Source organism: Volvox carteri (assembly GCF_000143455.1).
Source record: "Volvox carteri f. nagariensis unplaced genomic scaffold VOLCAscaffold_57, whole genome shotgun sequence".
NCBI classification, from domain to species: Eukaryota; Viridiplantae; Chlorophyta; class Chlorophyceae; order Chlamydomonadales; family Volvocaceae; genus Volvox; species Volvox carteri.
In genome coordinates, this window is record NW_003307600.1 from 611208 (window position 1) to 626075 (window position 14868).

Sequence of the window (14868 nt, forward strand, 5' to 3'; positions counted from 1 at the left end):
ATCCTGTATGCCTGTCTTGCTCATTGTTCTTTACGCCTTCGCACGTAGGGTAGCTGTTATGTTGGTAAGTATCCTGCACCGGGCTATCTGGCGACTCGCGAGGATACCAGGGTAAATCAGGCGAACTCAAGACAAAGGGCGCCGATCAAGCCCCTCGCAACCTCTTGCCAACCAAGAGCTACTCCCGGCAAAACGGACTCCCAGCTAAAGCCTCGCCAACTGCGGGAGGCCGAGATAAAACCACCTTTCCTACTGACCTACGGACCTCGCGAACCCAACTAGAATTCCCCCGCCCACCGACAAGCAACAGAACCCACTATTCAGGTGCCTCTACTCACGGCCGAACCAACCCAACCACCCGCGCAGTGCCCGCGCGCTTCACTTACTTGCATGGATGCCGTTGGCCCGCAATGTCGATCTGCGCGTCGCCGTTGTTGTTGTCTTCTCATATATAAGAGACGGCGTTCTATTGTAGGCAAAACCAAAGATAAAGGCAATCTAACATCACTCGTCAAGCGATTTCGACCTCGACTTTTTCTAGTCTTTCTCGTCGTCTATTTTCTGTAATCCGTCTTAATAAAGCTTAGTTGGTACCTGTTGTCTGACTCTGCATTCTGTGCTGGAATGGCCAAAACTCGGACTGTCTCGTCCTGGTGTGATATCCGTGGTTGGCATAGGGCCCTCCGTACTTCTGTATTTGGCAATACTCGAGGCCATGAGTTTCGACCTGTTGGCCTCGCCCCAACCGACACCAAATTCCTACCATGCATACCTTACCTAGTTACCACCTTTCGATTGTGCGCAAATTGTAATTATACTTGGCAGAATTCCTACAGAGCAAATTTTAAATGCTTGCTTGCAGATTTGCTAGTTTCCTTCAGAGCCCACAAGGATTTTTGACACAATTTTTATAAATGGCCGCCCGCGCAATAGCAATCATAGCTTTGACGGCCCTGCTCTGCTCCGCTAGCCTTCCGAAAGGAAATGCAGTCATCAACAGCGTCATCAGCCAGTGGCTTACAATTGCCCAAAATACTGTGTTGTCGCTGGGAATCGAACACCAGCAGGCAGCTCGCGTCTACGGTATCGTGGCCTCGGGTGAGCGGCAAAAAGCAAACGGCTTATCATAATAGCTATTACAGGACGCATCCTAACGCCTAAGCCGCTTCACGATATAGTTTTATCGGCGAATAACAGAAGAACTTATGTGGCTTTGCATGCAGCACAATATGACGTCATCCTCTTGGCCCGCGCCTACACGTCTGCCGTGATTCCCGACGAAGTCGCCGCGGCATATGCCAGCCACGCAGCGCTCAGCCACCTTTTCTTTTGGCGCCAGAACTCCATCTACGACCCGGCCCTTGCGGAAAACTTGGCGAGGTACAATGTGAGCGACTCGCTCCTTCCGGTTCTGCAGAGCCTGGCCGTTCCCACCGTACAGAGGATCCTGGTCGACAGGTACGACGGGTGGTTTGACTAACCTCTGTGCAAAACCCTGTGAGTGCGTGTGTAAGGACGCCAATCGCCTACATGAACCATTCATTACAACGCCAGGATCTCTTGCTCATGCATGACTGATGTTACAGCGGTAGATGCGTCGTGAAACAGGCAATCTGTGCGCGTACTCTAATTGCGCCAAAACGTGTTTGTCGTACCTCCGTCTGTCGTACCTCCCACTGATCCCTCTGACCCGCCTATCACCACACAGGATCAGAGACGGCATCAGCTACTTTGCAAACTTCAAGCCCTTCAGCAACAGCAGCGAGAACATCGGGCGCTACCAGTTCACTCCCGGACAGGTAGTATGACAGCAACAAAGTACGGCACATGTACAATGAGCCTAGGGTCTCTGCTGCCTCACTGTAGTAGCTGGTACATAGTACGACACATCTGATGACGTGTTCAGATGCGCGCTAAGGCGCTCCACCAGCATCTTAAGAGGGGCCTTTTCAGCGGCGGCCTGCAGCTACACTCAACCTGGGGCAAACTTCACAGTCAGATCTCCCATCGCCATAGCATGAGCTTCCCCAGGAGGTCCCTATAACCATCGCCTCATACAGGTGCCCGCCGCCACACACCACATGCACATAAAAACACACACACGCGCGCTTGCTTTCTTCCTTCTTCCTCACGCCTTCCCCCCCTAATTGCCCTTGGATCTTGTACTGCCCTTAGACCTCTGCACGCTATCCCCAAGTCGCTCGTGCCAAGCCCTTCTACTTGAGCTCGTACGATGTGGACGTGATCACCAAGAACCTGACTCGCTTCTCACTGAACGATACCGAATACGGGCGGGAGCTTTGGCAGGTGCGGGCGTGTGCGTGTGTGCGTCGGTGAGTCAGTCTGTCAGTGTGCTGGGTTATGTTGTTGAAGGGAAACTATGCTCTTGGTACAAAAGAAGGACAAGCTGCCGATCAAAACTGAGGAGTTTTGATCGTGATTTAAAGTTCTGGTATTCCAAGTGTTTGTAATAATATCCTCTATCTCGGAAAACGGATATTTAAGCTCATGCAAGTCATTTTAATGAAACCAGTTAGAAAACTAGGAAAAGTTGGTGAAGTAGTTAATGTAAAAAACGGTTATACCGTGAGCCAGGGGAAGTTAAGTAGGCGGGAATGGGTGCATACAATGGCCCTGTGTGTGTATGTGCGTGCCATAATGAATATCGCATACTTAAGATGCATGCACACACGCATGTATGCATCTTGCGACTAAGAGCGTGGGAGGCGGTACTCGTTCCCACACACTTAAACCCTTTATAAGCAGCTCAACCACCAACCTGACTTCTATCGATGCATGCGATTCACATATTTATGTTGTACGTGCTTGTTCCTCCGTAATACAACTCCTGGCCCTGGAATAAAGGTGTATCTGTACGGCTCAGTTAACTCCACCGTCCGTACGGCGTACGACACCGGCTCTGTGCGCTTCTGGGCTCTTGGAACTGGTGCGGAGGAGCCTAGAGGGCTAGGGTAGTGCAATCCTTTGTGGCGGCCTTGTATGTATGCATGTATGTACTTATGCACGTAACATGTATGTATATCGCAATAAATCAACGGTCATTGTACGCTATAAATCGGAACGAACTTGTGCTTGAAACCACGCCATCCGTAGGTCAGGGGCCCCAAAACGACGACTTACACTTTGGCAGGCTAATTAGCACCAACCCCGCCCGGCCCCGGTGAGGGCCGTTCGACACGTGGAAAAGGCTTTCTCCGAGTACCTAGGCTAATAAGCCTGCGAACCCCATACGACAGGGATGGACCATCTCCTACCAGCAGACGCAGGCCCGCACAGTCCGCTAACCACACACGCATTCCTCCATTTGGGAGTGGGCAAAACCCATGAGCTCAAACTTGACAAGGTTATCGGGCCTAAGCGCAAAAACGCAACTGAAATCCCCAACAACAGCATCGAGTGGCAGGGCCTGCATGTGTTTCGAGGATGTAGCCAGCTGAGGCTAAGGTCATCAGCATAAAGTACTTAGGGTTAATACCGCTCTGCCGACGATGTGGGAGGGCCCGTCACATCATCAAAACCCAACTGCCCGCTTCGCGCGTCCTCCCCGTCGACCATGTCCGCGAGTGCTTCGAATAAACAGCGAACGAACGAACATCTCATCAGTGCCAAGGGGGCGTCTGCGCTCAACACCTTGTTTGGACACAAAAGGCTTTCCGGTCTCCCCATTAACCTTCTTCACTTCCTTGATCACCACCTTTTCATACAGTTTCATACATTTTCATGCAATGTAATGTAATGTAATGTTACAGAGTGGGAGGCTTCTGGGCCGCTTTATTTTCATGCATTTTAAGGAAGGCATCCAAGAGCGGCAGGCACGAAACCCTCTCTCGTCTAACTTCAGCCAAAGCAGCCGCCCTCGCGGCAACAAATCATCGGAGGCATTCTCAAAGGTCCATCTGGACAACAATATAAGTCCCACGTTGGCAAAGAAAGCACCGGTGAGAGATGCCCCTTGACGAAGAGACGGTGCACGATGGCGCCGAAGCTCTAAAACCTGAAACCAGCCTGCAGCCGATACCCGAGCTTAAGGTCCCGTCCTTATGTATGGTATATGCAGGTACAGGCACCATCGCGGGGGTGTGGTTGAACATCTCCATCTCCGTAATCCCGGCGGAGACACCCCTGGTGCAGCAGGCCCGCTTTTTCAAGATCCTCACCACCAGCTTCTGGGATGCAGCCGTAGCGTGGTAAGCATCTGGTTTGGCGGCTGAGTGGCGGCTGTGGTGACTGACGCAGCAGCTTTCCCTCGCTGTTTTCCATATAATATACGTTATCAGAATGACCTTGTGCATGACTGCAGCTGCGGGGTCCCGGATTTAAAACCCTAAAACCCTGAGAGAGAAAACCTAAAACCCTAAACGGTTTACAGATCGTGCCATGGTAGAATAGATAGACCTGAAAGAGATGGCCAATAGACGCTCCTCCATTTTACACACAAAGATTGCCGCATACCCTGCCCCCCTAGCTGGCGCACCAAGTATCGGGAGCTCTTCTGGCGACCCATTACCGCCATCAGGTGGGTTGGTCAGTTAGCTACCGGTTGGGCGGTTGACTATCAGTTAGGCAGTTGGCTGGTAGTGACGGGGCCCATAATCAGCGGGTTTACACAGTACCACCTTTCCCTGGCCTGTTTAGCTCCATCTCACCTCTCCCTGGCCCCCTGGCCACCTGTTTCCCCTGCCTTTGTTAAATGATGGAATTGAACTCTGTGTGCGCAGGACGCCCCACTTGCGGTCCTTCGCCGCCGACCCCTCCTGGACTCCCCTGTTGAGCACTCCCGCCCACCCCGAGTATCCATCCGGTCACCAGTGCTCTTCGGGCGCCGCGGTGTACTTGCTGGAGGCCTTTTTGGGCCGCTCGACGCCCTTCAGAGCGTCTTCGGAGGGCGCCCCCGAGGTTGGGATTCGCAGCTACCCCAACTTCCGCGCCGCAGGCCTGGAGAGCGGAGACAGCCGTCTATATGCGGGAGTGCACTTCAACAAGTCCAATATTGATGGCATGAATTTAGGATACCGTGTCGCGCAGTTCATTCATACCAGGAAGTTTAATTCCGTGACCTTTAGTTCGAGTATCTGATTGGAGCTCGTGAAGCTTTTGCCGTGATATGGATAATAAATACAGCATTTGACATCTTCCAGATCCTCGGAGTGCGTTGCGACGGTCCCGCGACTGTCACAACGTAGATTCCGAAAAGGGCGGGCTCCCAAACGGGTCCGGGTTCCAACACGAATTTTACATCTACGCCCCATTTCAGCATGCCTAGCTAGTATTGTGGTGCATTTTTTTATTTCAGCCTGTGAACAGTTTGCACTTCGCAATAGTGCGTCTGGAACTTCGGTGAACCCAATCATGGAACGGCGCTGGGCAGCAGCGATGGCAGTCGACAGCTTTCATCGCAGTCAAGAGTTTTTTGCATTCATTTGCCTATAACGTCCGGTCCGATGTATATTTTTTGCATTTGTCGGGTGATAACTTGATGTCTCGCTATAAACTAACCCTTACAAGGGCGCGTTTGTTAGTTTGGTTCAACCAGCAGAGGCAGTTTTTGTATCAAGAGCATGCGCCGTTACGCTGCCTCGCTTTCCTATCCGCCTTGGATCCGCCTCGGTGTTTGTTGCACTTAATCCGTTTCGCTTTGTCGTACTTCCATCGGTGAGCGGTCGTTAAGATGGCTCACAACCCATCTATTGGGGTCTTTCGATCACACCACATTTGTGGAGGAGCTAAATAGGAAGGAGCATTACAGTTTTGGTTCCACCAGCGGCAGCTTCTAACGAGCACGCAGGCTCTCCTCCCTTATTCGCTTTCCCTCCTGTGTTGTCGATTTCCTACAATCAACACGTTGCAAGGCTGTTGAATCCCCCGATACTTTGTATGAACTGAAACGAGCTAGAGGCAGGAGACCAAACGTTAGAGCAATTAGCTGAGACAAACCCGACCAGACACAGGATTTCCCGGTTGGCGGACCAGTTCTTGTTATTACCCATTCACACAACAGCACTGCCGTACCATACCAGCGCACCCATGTACGGCCATATATCCATACATTCAGAAATTTCGACCTCTCACTCACACCACCACGTGGGCACATTAATTGCATTCGATGAAATCATGCCGCCGCCGCTTCACGCCCCAACTTCCCCACCTGCTACATATCGGCGGGGGGGGGAGGGGTTGCCGGGTGTAGCAATGCGGATGTCCCCAGAATGAAATAACTCCAAAGCCCCCTTTTTTCTCTTTCCCCCCAACAGCTTAATGGAAATATCATCTTGCCCCCTTCCTTCTTTGAACCTAACCACCGGGTCATGGGTGATAAAAGCAGTAGTAGTAAGTTTGCGGATACCACAGCCTGTTTAGGCACACGCTGCTGGGGTGAGATAGTGAAAAGCGTCCCAAAGCTATAGCTAGTCTAGGCAACCTGCTGCTCACCAGCGGGCAGCTGCACCACCACCACTGTCACGTTGTCCGTTGTGGGTGCGGTGGACGAGTCGTGACGGAGTGCCTCGTGGAGTAGCGCGGATACCGCTGAGCGGAGGGAGCCCTTCGTCGCCCCGCCCGGGACCCCCCCTGTCACGCCCACGCCCTGCCCCTGGCGCGGCCCCGGCTCCCCAGATTTCTGTCCATGTAAACAGCCCAACTGGAGCTCTAGGAAGTCCATGACCTGATGCCGGAGATTGGGGGAGGGGGAGGACTTTTTATATTATATAAAGGGGGAGGAGGGAGAAATATGTGGTGTTGCAAAATGCATAATCAAATTAAAAAAATAAAAATTTATATTAATAGTGCAAAATGCAGAGTAAAAATAAAAATTAAAAACACGACAATTAACTTTGACATTCCAAACTACCTAAACCACCCAAACCTCAACCGCTTCCCTCCCCCTCATACACACCATTTGGGGGTGCATGACGTCCCACAGGCCGTCGCATGCGACCACCAGCAGCCGCGGGTGCGGGTGCGGGTGCGGGTGTGGGTGTGGGTGGGGCAGCGGACGGCCATCGTCCCCCTCCGCGGCCTCGGAGGGCCCCGCGGGGGACGTCTCCGAAGTCTCGGCTCCTGCTGAAGTCATCAACCTGACTTCCCGGTCAGAAGAGGTGCCGCTAGCAGTGGCGGTAGCGGCGGTGCCAGCGGGTGTTGGTGGGGTGGCCAGGAGGGGCACTGAGGTGGTGTCCGGTGCAGCGGTTACGGCTTGTTGGTCGGGGGGTAGAGCGGGGTCCTTGTACTGCGGTAGTGGAGGTGTTGGGGAAGGGGGGAGGGGGGAGGAGGAGGAGGGGGAGGAGGTTGTCTGATCTCCCGCTTTCTGCCTGCCCTGTCATTTCTAGACATCGCGGCGGCGCAAGGAAGGGGAGCGGTGAGGCGGCTGACCCAGTGTGGGTCCGTGTCCAGGATAGCCGCAGCGGCAGCAGCAGTAGCAGCATAGACCGTTATCTCCCATGCCGCGTCATGTCATGTGTGTGGTGTGTTTCTCGGCCGTCACCTTCACCTCCCATGCTCGCCGGGCGTCCTCCAACACACAGTCGCTGGCCAGTGTCAGGCCCGGTCAAATACTTGTAACGTTCTCTCTCTCTCTCTCTCTCTCTCTCTCTCTCACACACACACACACACACATACACACACATACACACACATACACACACATACACACACATACACACACATACACACATACACACACATACACACACATACACACACATACACACACATACACACACATACACACACCGTCCCAGCCCCTCTCACCCGCACATCCCCTAGGGCTCGGCTCATGGCCAAACTGCCGCCAACGCGGGGAATGTGACCAGGGCGCTTCAGGACGAATTGGCCTGCGGTTGGGCGGTTGGAAGGTGGTTAGTTGGTTGAGCAGCAAAATGGAGTTCAGACAACCGGGCGCCAGCACGGCCGTTGGCGGGTAGCGGACGTTGCAGACACGAATGCACACACACACACACACGCACACCACGTGCAGTACATCGCCTCGAGAGCGTCACCGTACTCGGTTTCACACCCGCCACACTCACTCAACACACACATACACACATACACGCAAGCACACATATTTACGCACACAAACACAAATACGCGCGCAGCTGCTCCCCTGTGCACCTCGGCGGGCCCCCCCCCCACGTTTGCGGCTCGGTCCTTCAAAAAGCACTGAGGGGTTCATGAACGAGGGGTCTTAAGACCCCCCGCGGTGCCCCTCTGACGCCCAGGACAGGCGGGCCCCCCCCCTCTTCACATATCCACCACCACCCCGCCACCACCACCACCACCACCACTACCGCCACCACCACCACCCCCAACACCACCACGTTCCAGCACCTGCCTGCGCGACAGATCCGTTCTTGTTCTTGGGGCAGGTCGGGTTTGTGGTCCGCAGTCAATGTCCTGGCCACACCGTCCTCAGAGAGCACAACACTGGAGCGGAGGGGAGGGGAGGGGAAAGACGAACCACGAACGAGTGAAGCTGCTGCCAAGGAAAGAGTGTACCAGACGTAGAACTGATCAAAAGGCGTTCTTGAAGGCGGCGACCTCGGGATGACGTAGTGAAGAAGATGTCGGACAACTACCTACCCACCTAGCCGCCAAGACTGAAAAAGCGCGGAAGAAAAGCAGTAATGCCAACCGTAAAGAAGTAAAGGTAGGTGTAGAAGCGGCGGAAAAGTAGTAAAACAACTGCTGACGTGAAGCTGGAATAAAGTTTTAAGTAGGAGGGGGGGGGGAGGGGAGGGGAGGGGAGGGGAGGGGAGGAAATGGCGGCGGGGGCGACGGTGCGGGGGGGACGGCCCAGGAGGACTGCAGGAGGTGCGTTTTATACATCCGATTACCGATAGGATACAGATTACATGAGAAAAAAGAGAAGAAAAAGAAGATGAGGTTGAGAGATTTAATAAAGTCCAGTATACGACAAAACAATGCCATGCGTGCAGTACGCCGTGTGGCGTGCATACATTTGTAACAACTTACATACATATATAATAATATTACAATACATTACAAATGTATGCACGCCACGTATGCATATACATGTATGTATACATGTATGTATGTACAGCCGGGAACGGGTTAGAAAGTTGGATGATTGACGACACGCACGTGCAGTACAGCGTATTACGGAGCACCGACGAGTGTTGTGCTGTTGCTGTGGAGTGGAAAGATAGGGGCGCCGCCCCTCTCATCTCCCACCTGCTAAAGCGCGCAACGCAATACACATACACATACACATACACATACACATACACATACACATACACATACACATACACATACACACTCACACACGGCCCCCCCCTCTCCCGCCTTCGTACCGGCTGTCCCCCGCATGCGCCACAGCCAGCTGGGACCCCCGGATAACCGCCACAGCCGCCGTGGAACCCGCCTTGGGGCCCTGGTAGAGACCTTGCTCGTCCACTATGCCGTACTTCTTCGTACTGCAGGTGCATACCGCATACCGCGGCCAACAAAATGTTACACAAAATGTTTAAAGACAGCGTTTCAGCGGCCAAGGCCACGGGGCCGCCATATCGATTCCTACTGGGGGCAATTATATCATAATACAAAAGGCAGGGAGTTCACTGCCGATGTTACCTATCGGAAAGGGACGCACGCGGGGAGGTTAGGGGAGTGTGATGCGCTCACATACACATACACATACACATACACATACACATACACATACACATACACATACACATACACATACACATACACATACACATACACATACACATACACATACACATACACATACACATACACATACACATACACATACACATACACATACACATACACATACACATACACATACACATACACATACACATACACATACACATACACATACACATACACATACACATACACATACACATACACATACACATACACATATACACATATACACATATACACATACACACATACACATACACATACACATACACATACACATACACATACACATACACATACACATACACATACACATACACATACACATACACATACACATACACATACACATACACATACACATACACATACACATACACATACACATACACATACACATACACATACACATACACATACACATACACATACACATACACATACACATACACATACACATACACATACACATACACACGCACACACTTACTGCACGTTCCCCTCCGCATACTCCGCGAGCTCCCCCCGGCAGTCCGCCGCCCGCATCCGGCCGTCCAGGGCCAGGAACGCCGCCTCCAGAGCCCCCTCCAGATCCCCCCGGGAGAAGGCGGGGGAGCGAACCACTTCCTCAACCTCGGGATTCACATGTGTGTATGCACGGCAATGTACGACAAGACATGGCGAGTCAGTGGGGCGGCGGATGTGAACAAGAAAAAAACCAGTGCAGCGATGAAGCGCGCGGGGGGAGGAAGATGAGTGAGGGGTGTGTGTGGCTCGGATGTGGTTTCGGAGGGAGCCCGAGGAGACCGCTAGGTGTGTGAGACGTGGTTTCGGAGGGAGCCGAGGAGACCGCTAGGTGTGTGAGACGTGGTTTCGGAGGGAGCCGAGGAGACCGCTAGGTGTGTGAGACGTGGTTTCGGAGGGAGCCGAGGAGACCGCTAGGTGTGAGACGTGGTTTCGGAGGGAGCCCGAGGAGACCGGGACGTCGGAAGCATAGCAGCAAATGAGCAGCAGCAGCGGATGGGTAGAGACGGAAGCTAAGATAGCGGCAGCCACAGCCAGGGGGGAATGTGTTTTTATGTTTGTTTGTGTCGTGCGGGCCCCCGATTGTTTGAATCCCGATGTCGTGGATTGCATTATACTGGTGTGCCGTACTGCCGCTCCACCTTACGACCACGGATGTAACCCACCTCGGCGTCCCCTGTCTGTGCCGTACTTACAATGTGCTGCGCGCAGAAGGACGCCACCTCGCGGCCGCCGTGGCCGTCAAATACGGCAAAGAGTGCCGTACCGTTGCCGTCAATATCTAAATTGACCACGTGCGCATCCTCCTGCAACGACGGGAAGATCCAGACTGCTCAAACTCAAAGTGAGTACGGCCGTGTGAGTACGGCCGTGTCTCCCCTTGTGTTTTGGAAAGCCACAGTGGGGGATAACTCCCCCACAGGGAACAGATCTTCCCCGAAAGGCAGCTCTGTACTGGCGCCGGAACCGGCAGGACGTTGTCCAAAACCCGGCCCTCCCTCCCCTCCCCCCCCGGGTGCCGCTGTCACAGCACGGGCCCCCCCCCGCCCCCCCCGCCCCCCGGGCAAGGGTTTTCTCCCCCCCCGCACCATGCTCCTCCTACGGCCCTGTGTCTCCCCCACCACCCAGTGAAAGCCGCCGCCACCACGGCCCTCGGACAGCACCTGCGGACATACATGTATGTCAGTATGTATGTATGTCGGTATGTATGATATGTGGGACAGGGGGGTCGTATCTTCACCCTGCGGCCGCTACCTGGCACCCTCATCCAGTCACCCTAGTCAGCTTCTCAGTGGATCGCTCAGGTTCCGCACCCACCATCAGCATCCAATGGAATCTGTGGGGTCGACAGCGGCCCAACTCCATTCCTGGTCTGCTCGCAAGTTAACTTTATCCCAGGTCACCACCATCCATCAGGCACTTTACCTTCCATCATTGGAAGGATTTTCGCCCCTGACAGGTCTCGATCTCGGGATCTCCCGGGGGCAGTAGCCGCGCGGCACCAGTAGTGCTTAACCTATGTCAGTATGTATGTGTTCGTGTGTAGGTGTGTATGTCCACATCACGCTCTCAATGGCTGCAGGCGAGTTCATACCGTTCCTGACCACCCTCGAGGGCATGGAGGAACTAATTTGCCATGGCCCCGAAACCATCAACATTTAATGATGTGTATAATGCTAAATCGTCAACGAGGCTATTGAGGCAATGCTTGGCCGCGTAGTAAGGCCCTCTTACGATGTTGCGCGAGTGGCGCTCGAGTGGGAGGTCTTACCACTGGGTCCAGCAGTTCAGGCGGTCGACTGCCACAACTACTGCTGCTGCTGCTGCTGCTGCTACTGCTGCCCACTCTCAACAGCCAGCCTCCAGCGAACCGACCCGCGGGTCATAGTGAGGGCCAGTCCAACAGCCGCACAACCCGCCCGCACCGTCACCTTACCTACATTAACATAACCACTTAATAACCCAACCGCCTAACAGCGCCCAACAACCCAACCGACAACCGCCCAACTAACACAACCGAATAACATACCAACCACCACAACGCAACCGTCCAACCACCCAACCACCTACCACTGGAAACTCCGTCAGACCGCCCTGGTTGTTCAGCGACACAACGGTGGCCTGCTTGCGTGCAGCCAGGCTGTCATCCAGGTTGCTGGAGGGGGGCAGCTGTACGGCAAGATCCAGATCCTGTGAGGCGCTGAGAGAACTGGGGGTTGGAGTGGCGGTGGCGGGACTGGTCATGGCTGGCGTGTTGGTTGCGCTTGGCTGGTGCGGCTGCGGCTGCGGCTGCGGAGGCGATGATGGTGGTGATGATGGTGGGCGCGATGGAGGGGCGCCGCGGGGTGGCTGGCGGTCTTGTGAGTAGCAGTGGCTTTCAATGTTCCCTTGATCAGCGGCGGCGGCGGCAGCGGCGGCCAGAGTGTGGCGACGGGCGGCGCTAGAGAAGTGAAGGGGGAGAGAGGCGGCGGAGGAGGAGAAGGGGAGGAGTGGGGGCAGTGGCGGTGCTGAGGGACGGTGGGGGAGCCCAGGGGGTGGCGTTGGCAGCGGCCGCGGCCGCGGCGGTAGCGGGACCGGAGTTTTGCTGGAGGCGGACAGTGAAGCGCGTGATGTCGTGGAGACGTCGTCGTGACGGGCGCGGCGGTGGTGGTGGTAGTGGTTAGGAAGGACGATTGGAATGAAGGGCACTGGAGTGGCTGGAATAGCTGCGAAGCGCGGAGGATGGGGAATAAGGCGAGGAGTGGGCGTTGGGAGGAAAAGCTGCTGCAGGCCGTAAAGCTGTATGAGACGCGATATCAGCGAAGAGCGTTGCTGATGGGTAAGATGCAGCGGCATCAAAAGCGAATCAAAAACGGATATTTAATGCGGGCTTGAATTCATTCGAGCCGTTATGGAGTTTCACTTTTTACTGTGCGGGTTCCGGAATGTTTGTCGTAAGTTCCTTCAACTGGCGGCCCCGGAAGCAAAAACGGGTGACGCAACGCGCGCGCGCGGAAGATATATTGTTCAGAGGAAAAACGTGATCATCTCATTGTGGTTCAACTACCTGGCTGGTTGAAAATCATCTGATCAAAATTGCTGGAGCGTCAGAGCCCGTCGGGGTGCCGAGCCGTCTCTCCCGCTTGGTTGCGTTCTGCGGGCAAAACTAACTAACTGACTAACGGGCTCCTAACGAACTAACGCGCTGCTGCAGCGCAGATGCGCACAGCCGTTTTTTTTCATGGCCGCACACACACACACACACATGGATGAATGAATGTCTGCACGTCTTGCTGTCCTTACACAGAGGCCCAAAGCCTAATACTCCCAGCCCTTCAACGGACCCACGGGTCATAGCGAGCTGAGCTTTCTTTTAAGGGCTTCCTCACGTGGGGCAAACAGTTCACGTATTGAATACACAACCGCCTACAACCACCCACAACCGCAACTTAAAAGATCAGCTCCAGGCTTGATTATCTTCTATGATACGGATGCAAATGGCGTTGGCTGATACAACGTTTCAGACCTGGGTGCGGGTATTGCACCCACCGGCATCCCCTTGCCACGAACCACCCCCCATCGCGTCTCAAAACCCGCCACCAACCCTAGCCTGATTTCCCCCTCCTTTTACCCCTTCCTTTCCGTGTATGTATGTGTATGTGTATGATGTTACAGGGTGATATAGCTTCACCAGCGGCCCCCTTTCCCGAGGCAGTTCCCTGCTCTCCCCTGCGAGAGGGGCACCCTAATCCAATCACCTCACCCGACTTCAGAATGTATTCATTAGAATCAGCAACTCACCACCAGTATCCAACTAATGTAGCGGATCAACGGCGCCTCAACTTGGTTCCTGGTCAGCTCGCAAGTTGATATAATCACGTCCTACACCGTCCACAAGATGGGGGGCCACCTCCCAATTCAACACTCCTCAAACACCCGAGGAGTCGGCAGGCGGATTTGAATCCGGACCCTCCGGGAGCAGAAGTCCGGCCTTAACTGCTGCCAGCCACCTGCCTTAAATGTGTATGTATGTGTGCGTATATGTATGGCCGTGCGCACGTGTGTGTGGTGGTGTTAATGTTACAGCGGTGGGCTACCAAGCTTCTTTGCCTGAAAGCAAAGCAGCCGAGCCAAAGGACACATCAGCTGACGCTGCAGGAAATACAGACCAGGAAAAGCAGGCTGGCTGGTTCGTAACGGCACGCAAACCTACTACTCAACAGGCTGGGGAGAGACCGGACTGCTAGCACTGCACTGCTGATACCAGCAGGGTTTTTTTTGCCGATATGGCTCACCAATGAGTGATAACCTCGTTCCTAACAATACCGGCAAATCTGCCTGTGTGCGTGTGTCGGCTTTAATGCCTGCCACGCCATTCATCTGCCCCACTATGCTAGACCTTCGTGCCATTTTCTAATACGTGCCGCCTCCTTGTTCGTCTTTGCGTGGTACGACTCGGCCATGGCTGTATGAGACGGATCGCACCACAACCTGGCTCTGGGCTGGACGTGCGTGTTGAACAAGAGTGGATGCATTACTTGAATTGGGGAGTGGGTGGCTGTGTCGGGAGGCTGGCACGTGTACTGGGGGTAGTAGGTCTATATTACCGTGCCGTGCGCAGGGCATCCGCGACGTACGTACGATGACGTGCGTGCAGTGACAACCGCC

General features: G+C 54.1%; 4 protein-coding genes across 4 annotated transcripts; 2 read left to right on the top strand and 2 right to left on the bottom strand.

Annotated features, from left to right (window-relative positions):
• Nucleotides 1-744: 744 nt before the first annotated feature.
• VOLCADRAFT_107067 (uncharacterized protein) lies at nt 745-2976 on the top strand (the record flags this gene model as incomplete). The annotated part of the gene is made up of 5 exons (XM_002956034.1): nt 745-1098; nt 1224-1458; nt 1709-1799; nt 2176-2307; nt 2866-2976. The coding sequence occupies exons 1-5, from the start codon at nt 915-917 to the stop codon at nt 2974-2976; spliced, it is 753 nt and encodes a 250-aa protein (XP_002956080.1). The 5' UTR covers nt 745-914.
• A 1089-nt stretch (nt 2977-4065) lies between these two features.
• On the top strand, nt 4066-5585 carry VOLCADRAFT_107068 (uncharacterized protein; the record flags this gene model as incomplete). The annotated part of the gene is made up of 3 exons (XM_002956035.1): nt 4066-4208; nt 4487-4537; nt 4740-5585. 3 exons carry the CDS (start codon nt 4066-4068, stop codon nt 5095-5097), a joined length of 552 nt encoding a protein of 183 aa, XP_002956081.1. The 3' UTR covers nt 5098-5585.
• A 561-nt stretch (nt 5586-6146) lies between these two features.
• On the bottom strand, nt 6147-8079 carry VOLCADRAFT_97064 (uncharacterized protein; the record flags this gene model as incomplete). Its single annotated transcript, XM_002956091.1, has 5 exons — nt 6147-6169; nt 6451-6682; nt 6914-7243; nt 7765-7847; nt 8043-8079. 5 exons carry the CDS (start codon nt 8077-8079, stop codon nt 6147-6149), a joined length of 705 nt encoding a protein of 234 aa, XP_002956137.1.
• A 1216-nt stretch (nt 8080-9295) lies between these two features.
• Nucleotides 9296-14610, bottom strand: VOLCADRAFT_97065 (uncharacterized protein; the record flags this gene model as incomplete). Its single annotated transcript, XM_002956092.1, has 6 exons — nt 9296-9452; nt 10187-10329; nt 10887-11027; nt 11310-11384; nt 12292-12728; nt 14496-14610. 6 exons carry the CDS (start codon nt 14608-14610, stop codon nt 9296-9298), a joined length of 1068 nt encoding a protein of 355 aa, XP_002956138.1.
• Nucleotides 14611-14868: the final 258 nt, after the last annotated feature.